The 21,316-nt window shown below is 33.1% G+C and overlaps 1 protein-coding gene across 2 annotated transcripts in view; it reads right to left on the bottom strand.

Annotated features, from left to right (window-relative positions):
• Positions 1 to 21,085, bottom strand: part of LOC134691095 (neo-calmodulin-like) — an 82,669-nt gene extending 61,584 nt beyond the window's left edge. The window contains exon 1 of one of the 2 annotated variants that reach the window (XM_063551319.1): positions 20,995 to 21,085. In XM_063551319.1, the coding sequence (XP_063407389.1) occupies positions 20,995 to 21,021 (27 nt within the window). In that variant the 5' untranslated portion in view covers positions 21,022 to 21,085. Of the gene's footprint in view, positions 1 to 12,434; positions 12,883 to 20,994 lie in introns of those variants that run through there. The other variant, XM_063551320.1, reaches the window with a different exon arrangement.
• Positions 21,086 to 21,316: the final 231 nt, after the last annotated feature.

The following is a 21,316-nucleotide window of genomic DNA, read 5'->3' as shown; positions in this document are numbered from 1 at the left end:
ATAATATACATGTACGTAAAAATCAAAAATTAAGACTTTGAGTTGTCATGTCACGTCTGCTTCATATAAATTCTTTAACCCGAATATAAGTTAAACTAAAACTAGACCGAAATCACTGAAATACGAATTTAGGCTATTATACGTAGTTTTATTTTCTTCTTTCTTCTGGAAATTCTTACCATTGGATCTTCAGGTAAAATATCGGTACACACTAAGCTTTGTATGTAGTTTTTTTTTTTTATTAATAAGCAAAGTTTTAACATATTTTGTGCAATAATTTGGGCGGAGTTTATGAGTTTTTAATTATTTCATTTCAAGTGATCTAATTGATAGTTCATAAAAGTTTTCTAATCTATTGCGTCATATTGCTCCACATTGTTTCGATAGGCCATGTGTTTATTATCATATTTGTTTTATATTTTCATATGTAACTATAAGCATATTATAACTCATTCATAATAAATTACAGTGACTGAAACATATGATTCGAAGCTAGTTTTTTTTATCACCAACAAATATTTTATGGTTGAAATTGTCATCGAGCAAACTAAACAGTCATGTGATTTATAGTTATAGGAAGATGTGGTATGAGTGCCAATGAGACAACTTTCCATCCAAATAACAATTTATAAAAGTAATCCAGTATAGGTCAGTGTAAGGCCTTCAACACGGAGCCTTGGCTCACACCGAACAACAAGCTATAAAGGGCCCCACAATTACTAGTGTAAAACCATTCAAACTGGAAAACCAACGGTCTAATCTATATAAAAAAAAGAGAAACGAGAAACACGTTATGTTTATATTTATATTAAAATAAAATAGAGATCGAGGAAAACCATGTCAAGGTTTTATTTAATCTCAAACGAAATCTTTAAAAGAAACAGTCTTTCGAAACATGGTTTTCCTCTTTTTATTTTACCTCAAGTCTTCATATTAAAAAATTTTCAGCGCCGTAGACGTTAAACTAAGAAAAGAACACCTTTGGCCTTCATGTTATATATTTCAACCGTCTAGAAACATACAACCTGTAACAGTTGTTTTTTGCTTGAATTATGCAATTTAAGTACAAGTGATGACGTTCATACATGCGGTAATAATTATAGGTGTCTTTATCAGAATAATTGTATACTGCAAACCCTCGAGTAGGTAAATATTTAAAAAAAGGTTTTAGCTACAAAATTGACAAAAAAGTAATATTTAGTTTTGTACACTTACACATGTTTATGCGTGATTTATAACTGATATTTCGATATAAGCAGGTTTTGTTTTAGTTCAAATGGCAAATGAAGCTAAAACATATCAATGATCTTTTATTGGCTAAAGTGATACATTATTCATTTGGCTTGCAAGTCAATAATTCAACTCATTTCAATACTTGTGCATGTAAACTTGAATTTGCCTGAATAGCATACAAAATTGTCTTAAATTTTAATTCGATGCTTTTTATAGCCTATTATACGGTATGATGTCGCTAGAATTGGTCGCTAGCTTGAGTCCGGTTATGATTTTCTCTCATTATTAAATTGATGTACCACTTCATTTAATCTCTGGATGATAGTTGCCTTATTGGCTTAAATCAACTGACTGACCTAAGGGGCCGCTCCAGTCATGCTTCAATTATTCCCTATATAATCAACCAATTTTTTCCTCGAAAAAGGGGGGGGGAACGACCCACCCTGCATCCGCCTATCATCATAACACGTCTCAAGTCTCTATTCTTTCAAATTGAATTAATGGTTTGCTGATACAATAAATAGTATCAAGAAAATGGCGCAAACAATATATTAGTTTTCCTAAACATATAGAATACAAAATTTAAGTCCCCTTCTTTCATCAAGACCCTCGTGCATGTTTTTCTGCTCCATACAGGTTGCTACAACGTCAATCATGTATGATTGACATCATATCTAATCGAAAATGCATCTAACAAAATGTATTAACTATTAATAAATATATGTAATAGATTTTTCTAACAACGACATCTGGTTCCTTAACTTGAACGTACAGATGAGGCGCTGGATTGGGGGAGCCTTTATTTTTATCTTTGACGTACGGATGAGGCGCTGGATTGGGATCCTTTATTTCTATCTTTAACGTCCGGATGAGGCGCTGGATTTTGGAATCCTTCATTTTTCCATTCTGTTCTTTTTTCTTTTAAAAAAATGTCTTTTGCCCATCAATTTCTACAGGGGCAGATTTAGGGCTAGAGCCCCCAAAAAAGGGGGGACTTCTTTATTTACTGAAATAGGTAATACTGAATCATGACTAGAGTGGGCTCTCTATTAAGCATTTAGTGGGCTCATGTTATGAAAAGTTTTTGGATCCGCTGTCACTGCTCTATTCTTTTTATTTTACATTATTAATGGAAAGAACATTACATCATCAATATATTTCTAAATGTGAAATTAAATTGAACTGGATTCTTTGATTTTCTTTGTTTTTGCAAGTGTCGAAAGGAACTCCGACTCATGTGAAAATAAGAAGAGGTCGATAAGGAGCACAACAAAATGTAGGTGACGAATACTTTCGGCCATGTACTGCAGCATCGATATTTATTTTTCGGCATATTTTCACTTCGCCCCCCCCCCCCCTTTATTCTGAACTTTTTTGCATTATTCTCTTTTCCGTAAAACCAATCAAGGACGGAATAAATTGAAAAAAAAAGAATGTGAGAAGCACATTGCATGAATCAAAATATCTTGTATAATGTTGCTTCCAAGAAATAACCAATAAGTCAAATTAACAGTCCTGCAGTTATTGATAATCTAGAAATATTTATATATATGTAACTATAGAGTAATATGAAATTCCAGGATAACGTAACATAAATCAAGCCTTGCAAGAAAAAAAAGCGAAGAGAACGGTTGAAATCTTAATTAAAAATTTAAAAAGAAAGGTTAAAGCAAATTGATTTCACTAATACAAGAAGAGAAATGCGTTTCCTTTTAATTGTTTTACAAAAATGTACTTATAAACACTATCACAAACACCTATCTGACAAAATAAATATAAAAAGTAAAAGTGTATAATGGAACCAGTGGTTTGCAGCGGCAAAAAGATTAGAATACATGTATCCTCCCTGATTCAGTAAAATTGGTTTGTATAGTGTACCCACATGTGTTGTGTACAATACTCAAATACATTCAACTCGAAATGCTCAAGTTGTTTAGCATAACCTGCCTAAAAAGATTATTTATAAAAAAAACGGTATAATCAATAAAGACGAGATATGGCTCTATTGGTCACACGTGTTGACTCATTGTTTATAGATACCATGTGAGCAAGCCCCTTAGCGGCTCTATTGGTCACACGTGTTGACATATAGGACAACGATACCACGTGAGCAAGTCCTAATCGTCTCTGTTGTTCACAGGTTGTGACTCATAGGACAATGATACATGTGAGCAAGCCCCTTAGCGGCTGTATTGGTCACACGTGTTGACATATAGGACAAAGATACAACGCAAGCCCTAATCGTCTCTGTTGTTCACAGGTTGAGACTCATAGGACAATGATACATGTGAGCAAGCCCTCAACGGCTCTGTTGGTCACACGTATTGACTCATAATACAGAGATTTAACGTGAGCTGTCTTTCGGTGGCTCTGTTGGTCACACGTATTGACTTAAAGTAGAGATACAACGTGAGCTGGCTTTCGGTGGCTCTGTTGGTCACACGTATTGACTCATTGTACAGAGATAACAAGTGAGTTGGCTTTCGGCGGCGATGTTGGTCACACGTTCATGTATTGACTCATTGTTTACAGAGATACTATGAGAGCTGGCCTTCAGCGGCTCTGTTGGTCACACGTATTGACTCAAAGTACAGAGATTCTATGAGAGATGGCCTTCAGCGGCTCTGTTGGTCACACGTATTGACTTATAGTACAGAGACCATATGAGCTGGCCTTCAGCGGCTCTGTTGGTCACTCGTATTGATTCATTGTACAGAGATACCATTTGAGCTGACCTTCAACGGCTCTGTTGGTCACACGTCAGTATTGACTTATAGAACAGAGACTCTTTGTGAGAAAGTCTTCAACCACTCTGTTGGTCACACGTGTTTGAAACATAAAACAGAGATTTCTTATGTCAAATCCCTGAGTGGCTCTGTTGGTCATCTCATTTGACAGAGATACCATTTGAGCAAAACATAGACATCACGTCGGCAAGCCCTTAGCGGCTCCGTTGATTCCATATTTTGATATTGAATATCTCCAGATGTATGTCGATCCAATTGAGCAATGTTCTTCAGTTTCAAATTATTGATTTCGATGCTAAAGTTAATTCAGCGAAAAAAAAAAAAAAGATTTGAAGGAGTTCGTTACTTAATTCAATTAATTTATGATATCAATTAACCTGTCATCTTTGATATGATAAGTTTTTTCGAATCTCTATTAGCATGGACAATTTTGTTTGTTTTGATTTCGCTAAACTGGAGTACAATGGCCGAAGTAAGCCGACAAAAATACTATTTAAACTTTATATAGTACTGTACAGAAGGTTTGTACATAGTACTTTCTTGTTGTTTTACTTCCTGGTTAAAAGATAGTACTATGTACAGAAAGTTGGTACATAGTACTATCTTGTTGTTTTACTTCCTTATTAAAAGATAGTACTCTGTACAGAAAGTTGGTACATCGTACTATCTTGTTGTTTTACTTCCGGGTAAAAAGATAGTACTCTGTACAGAAAGTTGGTACATAGTACTATCTCGTGTTTTACTTCCAAGTAAAAAGATAGTACTCTGTACAGACAAGTTTGTACAGTGTACTATCTTTTTATGGGATCAGGAAGTACGTAACCACCATGTTTACATTAGTTGAACTTCCTTTTTAAAATGTTTTGAACTGTACAGAAAGTTTATGTTCCTAGTTATCATTGGGGTTTTTTTATGAATGAAACACAAATCATTTGATTTATTATCAAAAAAAAAAGTGATATGTGTAATTGGACAAAATATGTATAAATTGAAAGAAGACAATGTTTTTTCTTCGAAAAGTGCCAAATAACATTTATACATATGCTATTTGTTTCTGAATAAGCTGCATAAAACAGAAAAACCTCTGATATAAGTGTTATACATTTTGTAAACACCACAATTAAAAAAGGTCACCAGCGTACGCGATCGGTCAAGTTAGTTTACAGACACAAAACTAAACCCGATAAAGATAACACAACAGTAATTGTAAATAAGATCGATTACATCAAAGCAGGAACAAGTCACCTCAACAGTAATCATTACTTGACAATAAATGAACCAACTACTAACGTTGTTGTCAAATCTATTAAAGATATTGTTGAAAATCTATATTGAAAAAAAGAAATAGATTCACAAACTTATAATTTCTTGAAGAATAATAACGAATCAAAACCAGGGCCCGACATTACCGTTTGTCCGATTGTCCGGGACAAGTGGAAATAGGTGTCGGGCAAGTAGATTCATCATACTACTTGTCCGATGGGACAAGTGAAAAAATCGATGTCAGATGTTAATAGATCAAATTCAAGACTTATACATTCCTAAAAATATGAATGATTGTTTTATTGATCATACAAAATGAATTAAATATTCATTGATTGAACCAGAGACATATAAACTTGTAAAATATGTCTCTGATTGAACGAATTTGAACATGCTGGCAGCCATTAACCAGGGAAAAATAAGTAAGGGGAAGGAAACCAATGTAAATGTCTTCTTAGTATAAGCCTCTTGAATTAGGAGCACCTCCATATTCATGATATGGAGTTTTACCTTAACTTTTAAATTTTTAATTAAAAAGTTTGTATCATTTGATTTTGCTTTTAGGCATAAAATTAAATTAAATAAGGTTTTATTTAATAAGATCAATATGTTAAAATAATAAGTTAAGATGTAAAAATTAAATAAAATCTAAAAAGGCAGATGTTTTACTAAAATGTTTAATGTACTTCATGATTATATATCAATGTATGTAAAAATCAAAATAAAATGTGAAATCTTGTTTGGCACCATCAATAAATTAAAAAGGTTTATTTGTAAACAAGGTGCTACCACTACTTCAGAATGAATATAGGTCCATGAATAGGAGAACCTAGTGGTATAGGAAGAGATATGATTAATGATCGACACATGATAGTGACAATGAGTCAGAGAGCTCAGTCTTGCAAATAAGCCTTCAGTCTGCAATAATAAAATAAATTTTGATGTGGCATTCATATAACATAACAAAATGCTCCCTATATTGATCTTTATTAGGTACAATCAAAGGGCAAGTGTTATTATTGCCTATAATAAGGGATGATTCCAGGTGTTTTCAAATGGGTCCCTTGACTATCAAAATTGGGAATTTTCATGCAATTGGGATTTTTTTCCGGCATAAAATCTATGATGAATTAACACTATTTTCCTGTATAAAACGGAAAATCAATCAAGTTTTACCTTTATTTATATATAATACAATGACTGCTGTAAGAAGTTGTAACATTTTGAATAATCCTGATGGAGCTACTCAGCGGATTATCAAATAATAGTATATAAATATATCATGATTACCTGATCGCTTGACATTCTGACATTCGATTGGGACGAGTAAAACTAAAGTTGTTACATGTACATGAAGTTTATTGTACTTCTTTTAGTAGTTTACATCTTAGCTATGGTAACCTTTTTACATATAGCAAATAAAAATATCCATTGGGTAATTCTAAACAACTAGTCATCTTTATAAATTGACATTGCTTGAAATTAATTTCAAATTGGACTAGCACATAAGTTCTGTTGAATTCACGAAAGCATTTACAATGGTTTAAGTCTTATTTTGGTAAGATATTTTTGGCAATTTTGTTGCTGATAAAATTATATGGGAGGTTGTCATAGTTTTACCCTAGGTGTAACCCTAAGGAACAATAAAATTTAAACATTGAACCATAATAATTTGTTTTCAAATTTTAATTGTTTGGATAATTTCCACTATTCATATCATTTTCATCTAGACTACAAAAAAGAGTAAATTCTGTATTTATTTAATATTTATTAAGTTTAATTCTCCATGAAGAAACAATAATTTTTTTCTGTGCCCAATAGCATTGTATCTTCTTAAAATACTAACCCGAACCTCAACCCCAAAAAGTTTTTTTTCTATCCTTCATTGATTTGTTTATGTCGTCCTTTATTCTAAAATGCCTAGACAGTCAGACTTTTGACAGAAATACTTATTTATATTTTTCATAAATATATTTGATAACGAGTTCTTTTAATCGATCTGCTTTGGCAATAGTCCGAGATTACTCTGACGTCCAACGGCTGTTTAGCCAGACAAGCTGGTCACACGACCCAGCTTGTCTGGCTAAACAACCGTTGGGCGTCAGAATAATATCGGACTACCTTTACGAGATCGGCGCACATTAAATTTATCAAAGGTATTGTCAAAATTAATAAGTTTTGCTCCCTGCCAAGGTCTGCTTTTACGAGACCCATGTTGGCAAAAAGCATCTGTAATCCACCTGCTGGGCGATCTGCTTTTACTAGATCGAATACTCCCATGTAACATTTTTTGGTCAAATTTATGATATTCTAACTATAAGCATGATAAGGTCTCACTTTGCTTTAAAATTACGAGACCAAATGTATTGAAAAACTTCTCTTAAACTTTTGAAAGAAAACTTACAACAATATGCATATTTACCTTATCTTAACAATCTTCCGTTGACATTATTCTTATTCGGCTTTTAACACGCTTTGATGAGAACTGCTGGAAAATTGTAAGTCAAAAACGGAAAAAATTCTGGAAATATTTTTTTTTTTTTTTCAATTGGGAATTTATTTTTACCTATTTTTTTCGGGGCCGCTGTAGGAATTGAGGGCCGCTAAGTGGCCCTAAACTATATAGTAGAATCATCCCTGATAATATACATGTATTATCAATATGGAGGATTTTCAATTATAAATTCGGACAAGTGAGTTAAGAGTTCGGACAAGTTGATTTTCTTGCAACTTGTCCGAAGGGACAAGTGAGAAAAAATGATAATGTAGAGGCCTGAAAACACGGACACATGTACCTTCTTCCAAAAATACATAAAATCAATCTAGAAATAATTAATGAGGCATTTCGAGATGGTCAAATAGTTGGAAACATAAACATTCCTTGCCGACCAATCATCAATAAGTGTAACTCTCCAACGAGAGGCATTGAAAGATTACTGGATCTTATTTTATAACCATTATTGAAAAGGCATAACTTTTACATTCAAGATACAAAAGACTTCATTAATAGAATAGAGTCACATGAGGTCAAGATGATTGCATTCTTTAATATTGCCTATGATGTTACGTCCATGTACACAAATATGAACATTGATAACTTTATAGAAGAAACGAAACGAAACGCGCGTCTGGCGTACTAAATTATAATCCTGGTACCTTTGATAACTATTTACACCACTGGGTCGATGCCTCTGCTGGTGGACGATTCGTCCCCTAGGGTATCACCAGCCCAGTAGTCAGCACTTCGGTGTTGACATGAATATCAATTATGTGGTCATTTTTATAAATTTCCTGTTTACAAAACTTTGAATTTTTCGAAAAACTAAGGATTTTCTTATCCCAAGCATAGATTACCTTAGCCGTATTTGGCACAACTTTTTGGAATTTTGGATCCTCAATGCTCTTCAACTTTGTATTTGTTTGGGTTATAACTATTTTGATATGAGCGTCACTGATGAGTCTTATGTAGACGAAACGCGCGTCTGGCGTACTAAATTATAATACTGGTACCTTTGATAACTATCCATACATTAGAATCAATTCACACACAAGAATATAATTTAAAAATTCCCAAGAAGAAAGATTTAACGGCATTTGGTAAATTGATACTAAGAAACAATGAATTTGAATTCAATGGACAATTATACGAACAAATTAAAGGAGCGCGGCGCCTATTGGTGGTATATTTTCTCCGACATGCACAGATTTAAATCTGTGTGTACTATTAATAAATATTTTAGATAAGTTCCAATGGAAAGAAAACATCAAATTACACTGTCAATACAGAGATGACGGTTTTATGGTCTTCACAGGCACATTAAAACAGGTTGAAGATTTCTTTAACATAAGCGAACAAAATTGACCCTCTACTTAAATTCACATTTGAGGTGTCTAGTTCTAGTATGACCTATTTATATACCGAAGTGTACAAAGGTGGAAGATTCCATAATAATAACATTCTTGATGTTAAATCACATATTAAAAAACTGAAACGTATCAATATTTATCGATCACTTGTGCACATCCGAAACACACATTCACAAGTATTACAGTATGTGAATCTATACGTCATATTAGTATTAATAGACATGTTACGAAAAGGTATATTCACGACGCTGAGGTTGACAATTTACTCTTTAAATGTGGGGACTGTGTCACAACACCAAAGAGATTACCTGTGAATACATAGCATTTTATTTAAAAACTGCATTGATCCTTTCGCAGGCAATTCCGTATGGAACGAAAATTCAATAACATTTATACGATTAGAAATATAAGAAATAGATATTAATAATTTCCATTATATTTAAGTAATTATAATAATACTGCAAAAAGGGGGGGGACGTTCATGTTAATGCAGTAGATGTGTCGGGCACCAGAGATACGGGGTACATACGTGTGTGAATTCTTTGGCGAGCCCTTAATATATCTTGCAAATAGTCTTAAGTATTATAATCTGTTGTATACCTACTCGTGAATATATATGTAACGATCACTTTTTTATATAGTTTAAACAAAAACAAAAAGTGTATGTATTTTGATCCAGTTGTTAGCCACCTAAATTGTTATCTAACGGGGTCTGTTTTAAACAACTAAAACACGATTTCAACTTGAGGCATGTTGCACTACTAGTATATAGAAAAATTTCGTACGACCATTTAACTTCGAAGGCATGTATTTTCTTTCTTTATTTTCCTTCCAACTTTGTCTCAATTTCAAAAGTTTCACCTCATTTCGTATTTTCTGTATAATAGTTTGTGATTGATTGATTGTTGGTTGCCTAACGTTCAGTGGCAAATATTTCATGTATGTTTAGAACAAAAAGCGGTTTGTGAAAAATATTACTCGCTACTCATTGGTTGAACAACCCTGCAGAGTTTCAAAAGCATTGCATAATGACTTAGGTTTGCATTTACATCTTAAAACAACCTTATGCAGCTATTTTGTATTTCATAAATTCCTAAAACATTTGTGAAAATTCGCCAACCGTTTCATAAGAAAATAAGAATATGAAAAAAAGTGACACCGATGACCGATGGGTCTTTCCTGCTAGGAGTTTCTCTAAAACAAATATGTTTAGTTTTTAATTAAATCTGTTGAATGGGTTCCTATTACTACCCTACCGGCGGAGGTACCAGTTGGGTTTTTTTTAAGGAGAGGGGGGACTAGGATTACATTTGAAAAAGGCAGGACGGGATTTTTGAGTTGAGTAAAGGCAGAATGAGTAACTTGGCAAAAAAAAAAGTAAAATTTAACTTGCTTATAACTTGTATAACTCTCAGCCCCTCCCTCTTTTCTAGACCGCCACCTCCTACGCGCGTACACCTTTTATGTCTTATGACAAGTTTTAGCCAGCAATGATATCACAAAAGCAATTGTCGTATAAGATGTTAAATACATAATGATGTTCTAGATAAATGTAATTTGAATTAACCAAGACGCACAGGATTTAAATATTACCTATTTAAATCTATAATGAATGTTTTGACACCGTCCCCAAATTTTAAGTCTAATTTGTCAACCTCAGCGACGAGAATATACCTTTTCGTAACATGTCTATTAGTGACATTAATGAGTTAAATAGACATTTAACTAACTAACAAGAATAAGTTAAGTGAAAGAGGATACTGTAAAAATAAAACAGAGAATGTTATAAGAAACGTTAAAAATACCACAAGCAGAAAAACAACCTTATTGAAGGCCGATAGGACAAAGAATGTCCCACTCACTCTCATTACTAAATATAATCCAATGGTAAAAAAAACCTTAGTAAGGTTATAAGAAAACATTGGAACAATCTGCAAAAAGACAAACAATGTAGACTAGCGAAATCTTCACCCAGGTGCCTATCATAGCGTATAAACGTAACAAAAATATCAAAGAATATCTTGTTAAATCAAGGAAGTAGTTGGGAGACTTTTTAAAAGGGACCCATACCAAAATAGTATAAGCAAAAAATCCCGAAACACTGTTAGTTATAATTTTAATTATAGGCAACACACTTTCATTAAATGAAATTTAAAAAAACGGTGTAAAGTCTTGAGACTTATTACGTATATATATGTTGGTTGAAGGAACCACATTGAATTATAAATAGCTAGTCTCCACAAACTCTGCTCTTGTACTTTCTGATCCAATAAAAAGATAGTACACTGTACAAACTTAATTTGCCTGTACAGAGTACTATCTTTTTACCCGGAAGTAAAACAACAAGATAGTACTATGTACAAACTTTCTGTACAGAGTACTATCTTTTAACCAGGAAGTAAAACGACAAGAAAGTACTATGTACCAACTTTCTGTAAAGAGTACTTTCTTTTAACCAGGAAGTAAAAACGACAAGATAGTACAATGTACCAACTTTCTGTACAGAGTACTATCTTTTAACCAGGAAGTAAAACGACAAGAAAGTACTATGTACAAGTTTTCTGTACAGTACTATACAAAGTTTAAATTGTATTTTTGTCGGCTTACTTCGGCCATCGTACTGGAGAGTGTGTTTGTTTCTTTATCAGTTAATTTTCTTACTATCTACACGGTGTTTGATTTACGATACTGATTAGGGCAATGAAGTACTCAATCAAGTCAATTACAATGACTTTACAACATTTTAATTGTCTTTCCTGTTCCATGTAGCACCGGGCCTAGTAAAGGTCGCGTAAGATTACGGTTAAACTTCAATGTTTATTTCCAGTTTTGCAAGTATGCAAATATCAAGTTTATGACAAGTATTGCTAAATGTTATGGAACTTGATAAAGAGAGAAAAAAAAACTGTATGGAAATGAAAAATAATGAATGAAAGATATAAATAATCAGTTCCGTGTAGTGGACCTAGTAAAGGTCGTGTAAGAACAAGTTTAACTTGAATGTTTATATCCAGTTTTGCAAGATACTATGTGCAAATGTCAAGTAAATAAGAAGTATGATTTCTTTACTGTTATAGTATAAAAAGAAAAAACACGAAACTTTTATGTAAAAAAAAAACCCGAACGAACCAGGGGCGGAACCAGTCATCTTCAAAAGGGGGTCCCAACCCAGGATAAAAAGTGGATCAACCAGATGTCCCCATTAAAATGCACTGATTGTTAAAAAAAGGGGGGTTCAAAGCACCAGAACCCTCCCCCTGAATCCGCCATTGCGAAAAAATAAATAAATGAAATATAAAATATAAGTATCGTTAACAACTGTACCTTGGTTCCAATACAATCCATGTCTAATTCCTTAATTCCTGGAAGTAGAATAAGCCGCTAGCTCCATTTCAATAAAATAAGAATTAATGTCAGTGTTATGTCCCAGATCGAATATACAACAGGTTTTTATTTCCCTAAAACTAGTTCCATCTAATAGAGAGAGTCAAAGGTTGTAGTTCAGACTGAAGTTGAATTTAATTTCCAGAATATATATGTCAGTGTTTATATCCTAGATAGAATATACAATAGCAGGTTTTTATTTCCCTAAAACTAGTTCCATCTAATAGAGAGAGTCAAAGGTTGTAGTTCAAACAGAAGTTGAATTTAATTTCCAGAATATTTATGTTTAGGATACAGCATTTGTTCAGGTGTGAACGTTTCTGTTTGTTATTGAAGTGAGCCGGCATTTTTGCTTTTAAGTTCTTGTCTTCCTGTTCGTTCTATTAACAATCTGGACAGATGCCAAAGCAGAAAGCAGATGATTTCAAAACGAATATGTAATAATAAAAGCTCCTACTGTAATTAAGGAAAAGTCAATTATCAAGGACGCACGGCTTAATATATTTCTCACTCAATATGAAAATTGTCGTTAATTAACATCTTGTTGTAATTAAGAATCCAATATCAGGTTTGTTCAGAGAAAATTGTCATTAAGAAGTTAAATTTCTTTTTTTTTTCACGACCATTGTTCGCCATGTTGTTATTTATAAATCAGGTCTTTGGACGGTTTTCTTATACAGACTGACCTTGTAAATAATTGATGGTATAATTACGCTGTAAGATAAGAGATCATAATTATGTTGCATAAGAAAACAAATGAAATCAATGACTTGTTCAAATTCTAAAAATATCCCATCTACTTATGGTATAGGGTAGGAATGCGGACGGCAAATCTTACGATAGATGAATATTACGAACGTTGAGCGTAAACGAATACTTCCTATGACTTTTGTTTTGGCCTGGGGATGATCGCTACTCTGTTTCAAAATAACAAGCTTTGAAAATATTGTTATTAACTGATCGACATTCGTACACGAAAAAAGAAGCTGAATAGGCAGAAGATTCGAGAGCCAAACAAAAATTTGGCGGGAAATAATTCTCTCTAGATTTTCAAAATTATTTTTAATCTTGGCACCTTTTTTCTTTCAAAAAGAAATATGAAAATATTTTATATTTTCAAAAATGTCATTTAAATCTATATGTAATCAATTATAGAAAGAACAGTAGAGGTAAATGGGTTAAATTTTCAATAGCATTAAATGGATAAAACCAGAGGATTCCGAATAACATACAAAATATCAAAACCAAAAAATTATTTTGGACGTCCTACATGTGCACATTTGTCTCGAGTGTCGCTTTTAATTTATATTCCCCGTTCTTTGTCCGGTATTTTCCTATATAATGTGAAGAACAAACGGATTTGATTTGATTGCAGCCACGTTTTTTTTGTCAAGTAATTTATAAATCCCATCTTCGCACCCTTGTATACACTTTTAATTCAGATATTCTGTATCAATATATACCAAACAACGAACCATTGTTTTACATAAGTTCGAGATGCTCTTTTAAATATATAAATATCTGCCTTTCATCTTCCCTATTAAAATACAATAAACAATCGGCAGATTATAATTACAGTGCATATTTGAAAAGAACAGATGCACTGTTAACGAGTAAAGCTCAAGTTTTTTTTTCTCAACTTTTCAAAAGAAATTCAGTTCACATGCAGTACTTTAAAGTGGTGCTAACGTTTGAGACATCAACTTTCAAGATGTAATACATATGTTACTTGCATTAAGATATTTGAAGAGGAACACAGTCTTTAAGACAATTACAAATCTGAAATGTTATCATACTTATCTCGCTGAAGAGGAACAGGGAGGATTTTTTTCGCTCTGTATATACGAAAATGGCAGAAAAAACATATACTAAAACTGCAAAATGAAAATGCATGGCCTTGAGCTGCATGCAAGAACTATTAAGATGTGTACATTGAGTCTTTTGTGTTTTTGTTATTTGTTTAAATGCTTAGTACCAATATCCTTTTTCTAATAATTGTCTTTCTGTGTGTTCTTATGTTGTATTGGTAAATCACTGTCATACATGTAGGTTGATGAGCACAGAGCTTGTAAAAATGTTCAACCTAGCATCATCGTGACAAAAATATACCCCTCGTCTTTTTGCCCCTAAAACCAACAGTCCAGAACCCAGTGTGTTGTTGGTCTATGTCTGCTTGTCTGGTATAACATTTTGAAATCAAATTACAATATGAAAGCTTCATAATGCCTATCTCAGATAATCTGGTCCGGATTTGGGTTGCTGTCACATTGGCAAGCTTGTATAACATTCCTACATAAATAAAAGAGCTTATGTAACAGGGAGGTGACAGAGACGTCGGACAATAACAAAAAAAAAAAGATTAAGTGCAAGGTTATTCAGGATAGATTTGATTGTTGTTCGTTTAATTTGAACGCATGCCTGTCAGTTTTAAGTAAAACTACAGGCGTTACAAAATAACGGGCATTAATGTAAGAAGAAAAGGATATTCTTCGTGTATACAGGATTTATACACGCATTAATGCCAGTCTGAATGACCCTATAACCTAGGTCTAAGAAAAAGCTTACTGTCAATTTGACGCGTGAAATTGACGCATTTTGGCAAATCTGATTAGACAGGAATAATTGGCAAACAGGTAGCATTTGATAGTTAGCATGTCACAACCAAGGTTGCTAGGCATATACTAAAACATTGGCTGTACCGGAATCATCGTCACCGATTTTTATTTTCGTTTTATTTCGTAACCTTTCCAGTGCAGTTGAGGGTGAAATAATTAAAATATTTTATACTTTTTTTTATCGGACATTTATAAATTATCATTATTATGTACATTTCACTTATACATGTAAGCATGGTATAAAAAAAACCTCGAACAGTTCAAAAATTAGAAAATATTTACTGTATCAAGTTTTTTTTATAACTGGGTATTTATTTTCTGTTAAAAACATTTTAATCAGAGCAAAATATGTATAAAGTTACATATATCACCATTTTTGCTTCATTTTATTCACTACAGACTCGTATATTTTTCTTTCCATGCGAAAAATATCTAATTTGAAATTGGATATTGGATATTTTGGATATTTTGTAGGGACAATACAAAAGAGATAATATGAACACATACATGTACAAGGCAATCAGTTTTGAATAGCAGCAACCTTTCTGAATACCTGGTTGTTTGATCACTCGGAATTAAGATACTGGTAGAGTCGCTACTATTACCATAAAAATGCACTTTTCAACCATCTGAGTACGCCAGACGCACATAAGAGTCATCAGTGACGCTCAAATCAAAATATTTATAAAACCAAACAAGTAAAAAGTTGAAGAGCATTAAGGATCCAACATTCCTATATAGAACGCGATTTAATAAATCCAAAATGGATTCAGATCAGCTTTAGGATTGGGCACTGTTTTTTCCACATGAAATGGTCTGACATTTTTAATCATTTCTTTTCAGATTTATTTGTAGATTGGAAAAAAAAGATACATTGAAAGATTTTTATTTTATATGCTTTATCGCCTCGGCGGTAGCGTGCTCGCGTCGCGTCGACGTATGGTTGCGTTGGCAGGCCGGTCAAACTAAATATAAATATTTGTCAAGATTCAAGATTGTATTTGAACACTCAGACACAGATACATGTACATGTGTAACATGAGGTTTGTTGAGCCATCTCTGTATGAATGCGCTTGCGTCGCATGTGGAAAGTTCCAGGTTTGCAGCCTGCAAATATTTGAATGTAACTAATACTGTTATCACAAATTTACATTGATACATGGATTAAGCCAGTCCATTTCAACTGTTCAGCATTTTACAAGTTGCCACTATAAAGTTGCATCTTTCGTATAGGAATGTGCATGTTTATATTAAAATGACATTAATCAAAGTAAGGATATTAATATGTCTGTTTCTGATCATCATTTGTTCTATAAAAACGAACCGCAGTTGGCAATAATATGGCGGGAATGTGAACATGTTTATTTCCCTCCAAACAATAATGTTACTATTAACGAGTGTGTTTCATCGTGTTTGGAATATATACAACTGTATTTATCACTACACTGATATTCACCCTTTGTTAAAAAATGCAAAACAAAGTATGTTTATTGTCAATAATATTATCTTTTTGTGTTAAATCAAACACATGACATCATAAAAGTTACAGAGAGGAATTATAGGTCGATGTCGTTGAATTTCTGAAAGAACTCAATTTCATGTTACAAGACGCTGGCGGCTCAAAGATTTTTGAAAAGAGGGGTACCATATACATGACGTATTACCACCTTGCACAACGATGCTTTTAATCGTATTGGTCGATTTAATGTTAAAAAATGGTTGGGAAAATATTGTTTTTTTTTTTTATCAAAGGGAGGTGTACGCACTTTACGCGACATATATTTTAGTTAGATGATGTTTTACTTGAACCCTTTGAAGGGACACCTTATTTAAGCGCAAGTTATCGGATTAGTGTGTCAACTGGGATATACTCCATATTCAGACTCTTCGATTAAGTTCAGATATGTTGTTCTGTTTGTCCTCATTACCACACTGTGAGTTGATATTGGCGGATGACTGTTTACATTCATTAAACAATTTGTTAATGCAAATAACTTAGTTAGCAATACTAAGTGTGAAAAAGGCATCGCAGTCATCTTGTGATGTTGGTTTTGGCAGCCATAAAAAGTAATTAACAATACACAGGGTTCTGTGTTTAACCAGCATGAGGGCTATTGACATATTTTTTCAACAAGAATAATATTTCCAAAAGCCTGTATGTCGCACTGTTGCACGGATACAATAAAATATATGTATGGAGTCACGTATACTTGTATGTTTAATTTGACTGAATTTCCTTTTAGATACTAGCTCTTGATTATAAACAAGTTTTGACAGGCGATGTTTGGTACAAATCCAGGATAGTATAAAACAATAATTATCAAAAAATTTAAAATCTTAAACCACAGAGTGAATGTATTGTATCCTGGCAGAAAACCCAAGTCCATTTATAAGTAAAATACGGGAAAATGGATATTTTTTTACAACATTTACTTCTGGATACTATCTTACATTGTATCACTATATATATATATATTGTTTTATTAAAGTGTGCCAATATAACATTATAATACAAATATGAAACAATATTTTCTGTCAGCCAGCCTTTATAGGCTTATGATAGATACAGGAAGATGTGGTGTGAGTGCCAATGAGACAACTCTCCATCCAAATAACAATTTAAAAAGTAAACCATTATAGGTTAAAGTACGGCCTTCAACACGGACCCTTGGCTCACACCGAACAACAAGCTATAAAGGGCCCCAAAATTACTAGTGTAAAACCATTCAAACGGGAACACCAACGGTCTAATCTATATAAACAAAACGAGAAACGAGAAACACGTATATATTACATAAACAAACGACAACTACTGTACATCAGATTCCTGACTTAAGACAGGTGCAAACATTTGCAGCGGGATTAAACGTTTTAATGGATCCAAACCTTCTCCCTTTTTCTGAAACAATAGCATAACATCACAACATAGAAAAACATACGATGAAATACCAATTGGCAGACTTAACTCAATCAAAAAACGTATGATTACACAATGAATGAATAAATTTGATCTGCGATATCTGAATACAAATGCATATGCACTGTACCTATAAAATTCCCATAGTTATCTTAATATATATATATACAAGCTTCTGTCCAAATTTGGTACAAATCCAAGATAGTGCAAGAAAGTAATTAAAAATTTTAAAACTTTACCAACAAAGTAAATGTATTGTATCTTGGGCTTAAATTAAAATATTGATTGTTTGCCCTTTACCGACCGACCCTATTAATTTGTTGCGCCTGAAAATCTTTTATTTGTATTTACCAGCAAGATTTTATTTTATTTCATTTTTTCGTTCCTACCAAAAATCTTATATTTGTATTTCCTGCTCAAAACTATTTTATCCGGAATTCTCGGGTTTTATCTTTAACGTATAAGGTCCAGTCCGTTTGATATCACCTGAGCGTTTGACATGAACACTTGCATTTGAAGTTTCAAAGCATTTGTTTGAAATCGATGTTCAGCATGTGAACGCTTCCTGAAATCACGTACGCTACTCTGTACCTTTATAAGAGCAGGGTTCATTTACAAATACGTTCGTTTGATACAAAATTATCAACGTGTGTACAAACTAATTTGTAAACGGACGTTGTATTCTATGTAGGGATGGCCTTTTGTGATCCGCAGATCAGGATGGTTATGTTAACGATGCCGCTATATTACATGATTTATAACTGATATGAATCAAAAGTGACAAAACCCTGTAAAGTGGAGAATATCTGGCAGTAAAATCGCCAAGTTGTCCATACAGATCATTTATAAATGCGATGTAAAATACGTGACAATTGTCAGAGTTTTAAGTCTTGTAGCATTTAATTGGAAACAAAGGCACACACGATGTTTTTAACACTAGGGACTTTTTCTACTAGTAATGTATGTCTCCCCGAACTTAGATCTTATCAGTATAAAGTTATCTTTTACAGAAAATCTTAAGGTAAGCATACAAGGTACGTAGTACAGAATATAAGTGCAAGTTCAGACTCTTCAAAGTTCCAGGCATATAAACGTTGAAGATATGCGGCACAGCTCTAAATAGTACTGTGCATATGAATTAGCTTCACATTCTACGTGATATTTTTTTTAAACTAATAGTCCCAGAAAACTTATTTGCAAAAACAAAACGGACACAAATGACATTATGCAGAGTTTGTACCCATAAAATAAAATATTATACCTACCTGCCTACCCATGACATATAATATACCAACTCATTCAAGTTAATTTTTTGGGGAAAAAAAATAAAATATTTTACCTACCTACTGTTTCAAAACATAGGGTCGGAAAAGGGCAAACAAACAATATTTTAATTTAGGCCTTGGTAGAAAAACTAAGTCCATTTATAAGTAAACTACGGGAAAAAATAATTTGTTTTGCAAAATTAAATTCTGGATATCTTATGATCAAAAACAGGCTTCTGTCCAAGTTTAATAGAAAATTAATCCAGAATAGTTTGAGAAAGTTATTAAAATTTCAAAAACCTTTAACCACAGAGTGAATATTTGATGACCCGGTTGGTATAAGGAATTCGGCCTAAGATTAGTAAAATTTCAGAAAGCGTGGAATTATCATGTGTCTTTGACATGTTAGACTTCCGTGCAGTGAACCACCATCAATTAAAGGTCAGAAAGCTCTTTGACCTGTACGTTCTCAACTAATTATTCTTAGGGTTGAATTCAAAATCATGTTCCTGTTATATTAGACAGTGACAGAAATTTGCCTTGCAAAAGCCTTACAAGGACCACTCGGATGGTTGTTGTAAGGGTTCGTTAACGTCATGAGAGAGAAGTGTAGCACTCATGTCTCCATCTGTACGGGTAGACTTTACATAGATAAATTAAGTCGTATAAGAAACATGTTAGAAAAATGAGTATGCTAAATTTGATGTATGCCTTTTTGTGCTTCTTCGTTACATTTGTTGTTTTTATAGTGATTAAGATGATAACACAATATTGACTGCTGTACCCCTATTTTTGACATTTTTACTCTTTGAGTATGTTTGTTTTGTTCATACTTCGTTGACAATGTAATGGAATTTGATGCGACTGTCATACAAGTGAGAGGTTTAGCTAGCTATAAAACCAGGTACAATCCACCATTTTCTACATTAGAAAATGCCTGTACCAAGCCAGGAATATGACAGTTGTTATCCATTCGTTTGATGTGTTTGGACTTGATTTTGGACTTTCCTTTTTGAATTTTCCTCGGGGTACAGTATTTTTGTGTTTTTACTTTTTCTGTACAACCCATTTGATATATTACGTCACCATTTCAACCGGGCGTGGTTTATACATCCAGAACAACCAAACGGACATATTTCATCTAGAAATAGAATAGTTTCTCCCGGAGTTTTCAATAATCATTGTATTTTCCTGACAAGTGCAATGAAAATACGTCCTAATCTTCTGAACCTTGCTGCAATTTCAACACAAAAGTCTCACATTGCTTTCATAGGGGGGATTTAGGGGGCACGAAACTCCCCTTTTGTAAGAAGAACTTGGTTAATGATATAGTGATTTACTAGGGCATGACTTGAATGTTCGTATGTTGTTCTTCATACAGAGATTAAAACACAGGGCGAATCGAGTGGGACCAAACGACAGTTGGAGAATATAACATTGAAAAAATAAATTAACAAAATTTGCATAAAATATAATATTAGCAACGCCATTTACCAGGATTACAGACAAAGTACCTCATATTATGATGTTTTCATCCGGTGGTCAAGACAGAGATATTTGAATGAAGAAAAGTGTTGTTGGCGCGCAATACAGAAATAACATGCAATGCAGAAAAGTAAAGTACCAATTGAAATAAAATGATCATTTATATTTATCAAATACTATCCCTGAATTAAATATTAATGAAAAAAATTGCTACTCACTGGAGTCAAAGCCATTAAGCAGTTCATCTTCACAAATTGTTTAAATCGGAAGCTTGGATTGTTTACTATACTAAAAATAATTAGTCACGTGATCACATATTAAAAAAATCCATTTGCCATTACGGAACAATTTCCGGACGTCTCCTTGTATTTAATTTGATCATAATTGTTATCGATTAGTACAGGTGTGTGAAAGAAAGTCAGAAAGAAAATAGATTTTCACAAATGTATATTTGCTTTACAACAGGTAAAGTGTAGGAAGGAGGGGGGATGTAATACAGGGGTCGGGTAAAATGTTGTTGACCCGGTCATATAAAATGAT

Source organism: Mytilus trossulus, chromosome 11, assembly GCF_036588685.1.
Source record: "Mytilus trossulus isolate FHL-02 chromosome 11, PNRI_Mtr1.1.1.hap1, whole genome shotgun sequence".
NCBI lineage: Eukaryota > Metazoa > Mollusca > Bivalvia > Mytilida > Mytilidae > Mytilus > Mytilus trossulus.
The sequence above is the reverse complement of the archived record's forward strand: the minus strand, read 5'-3'. Positions and strand labels throughout refer to the sequence as shown.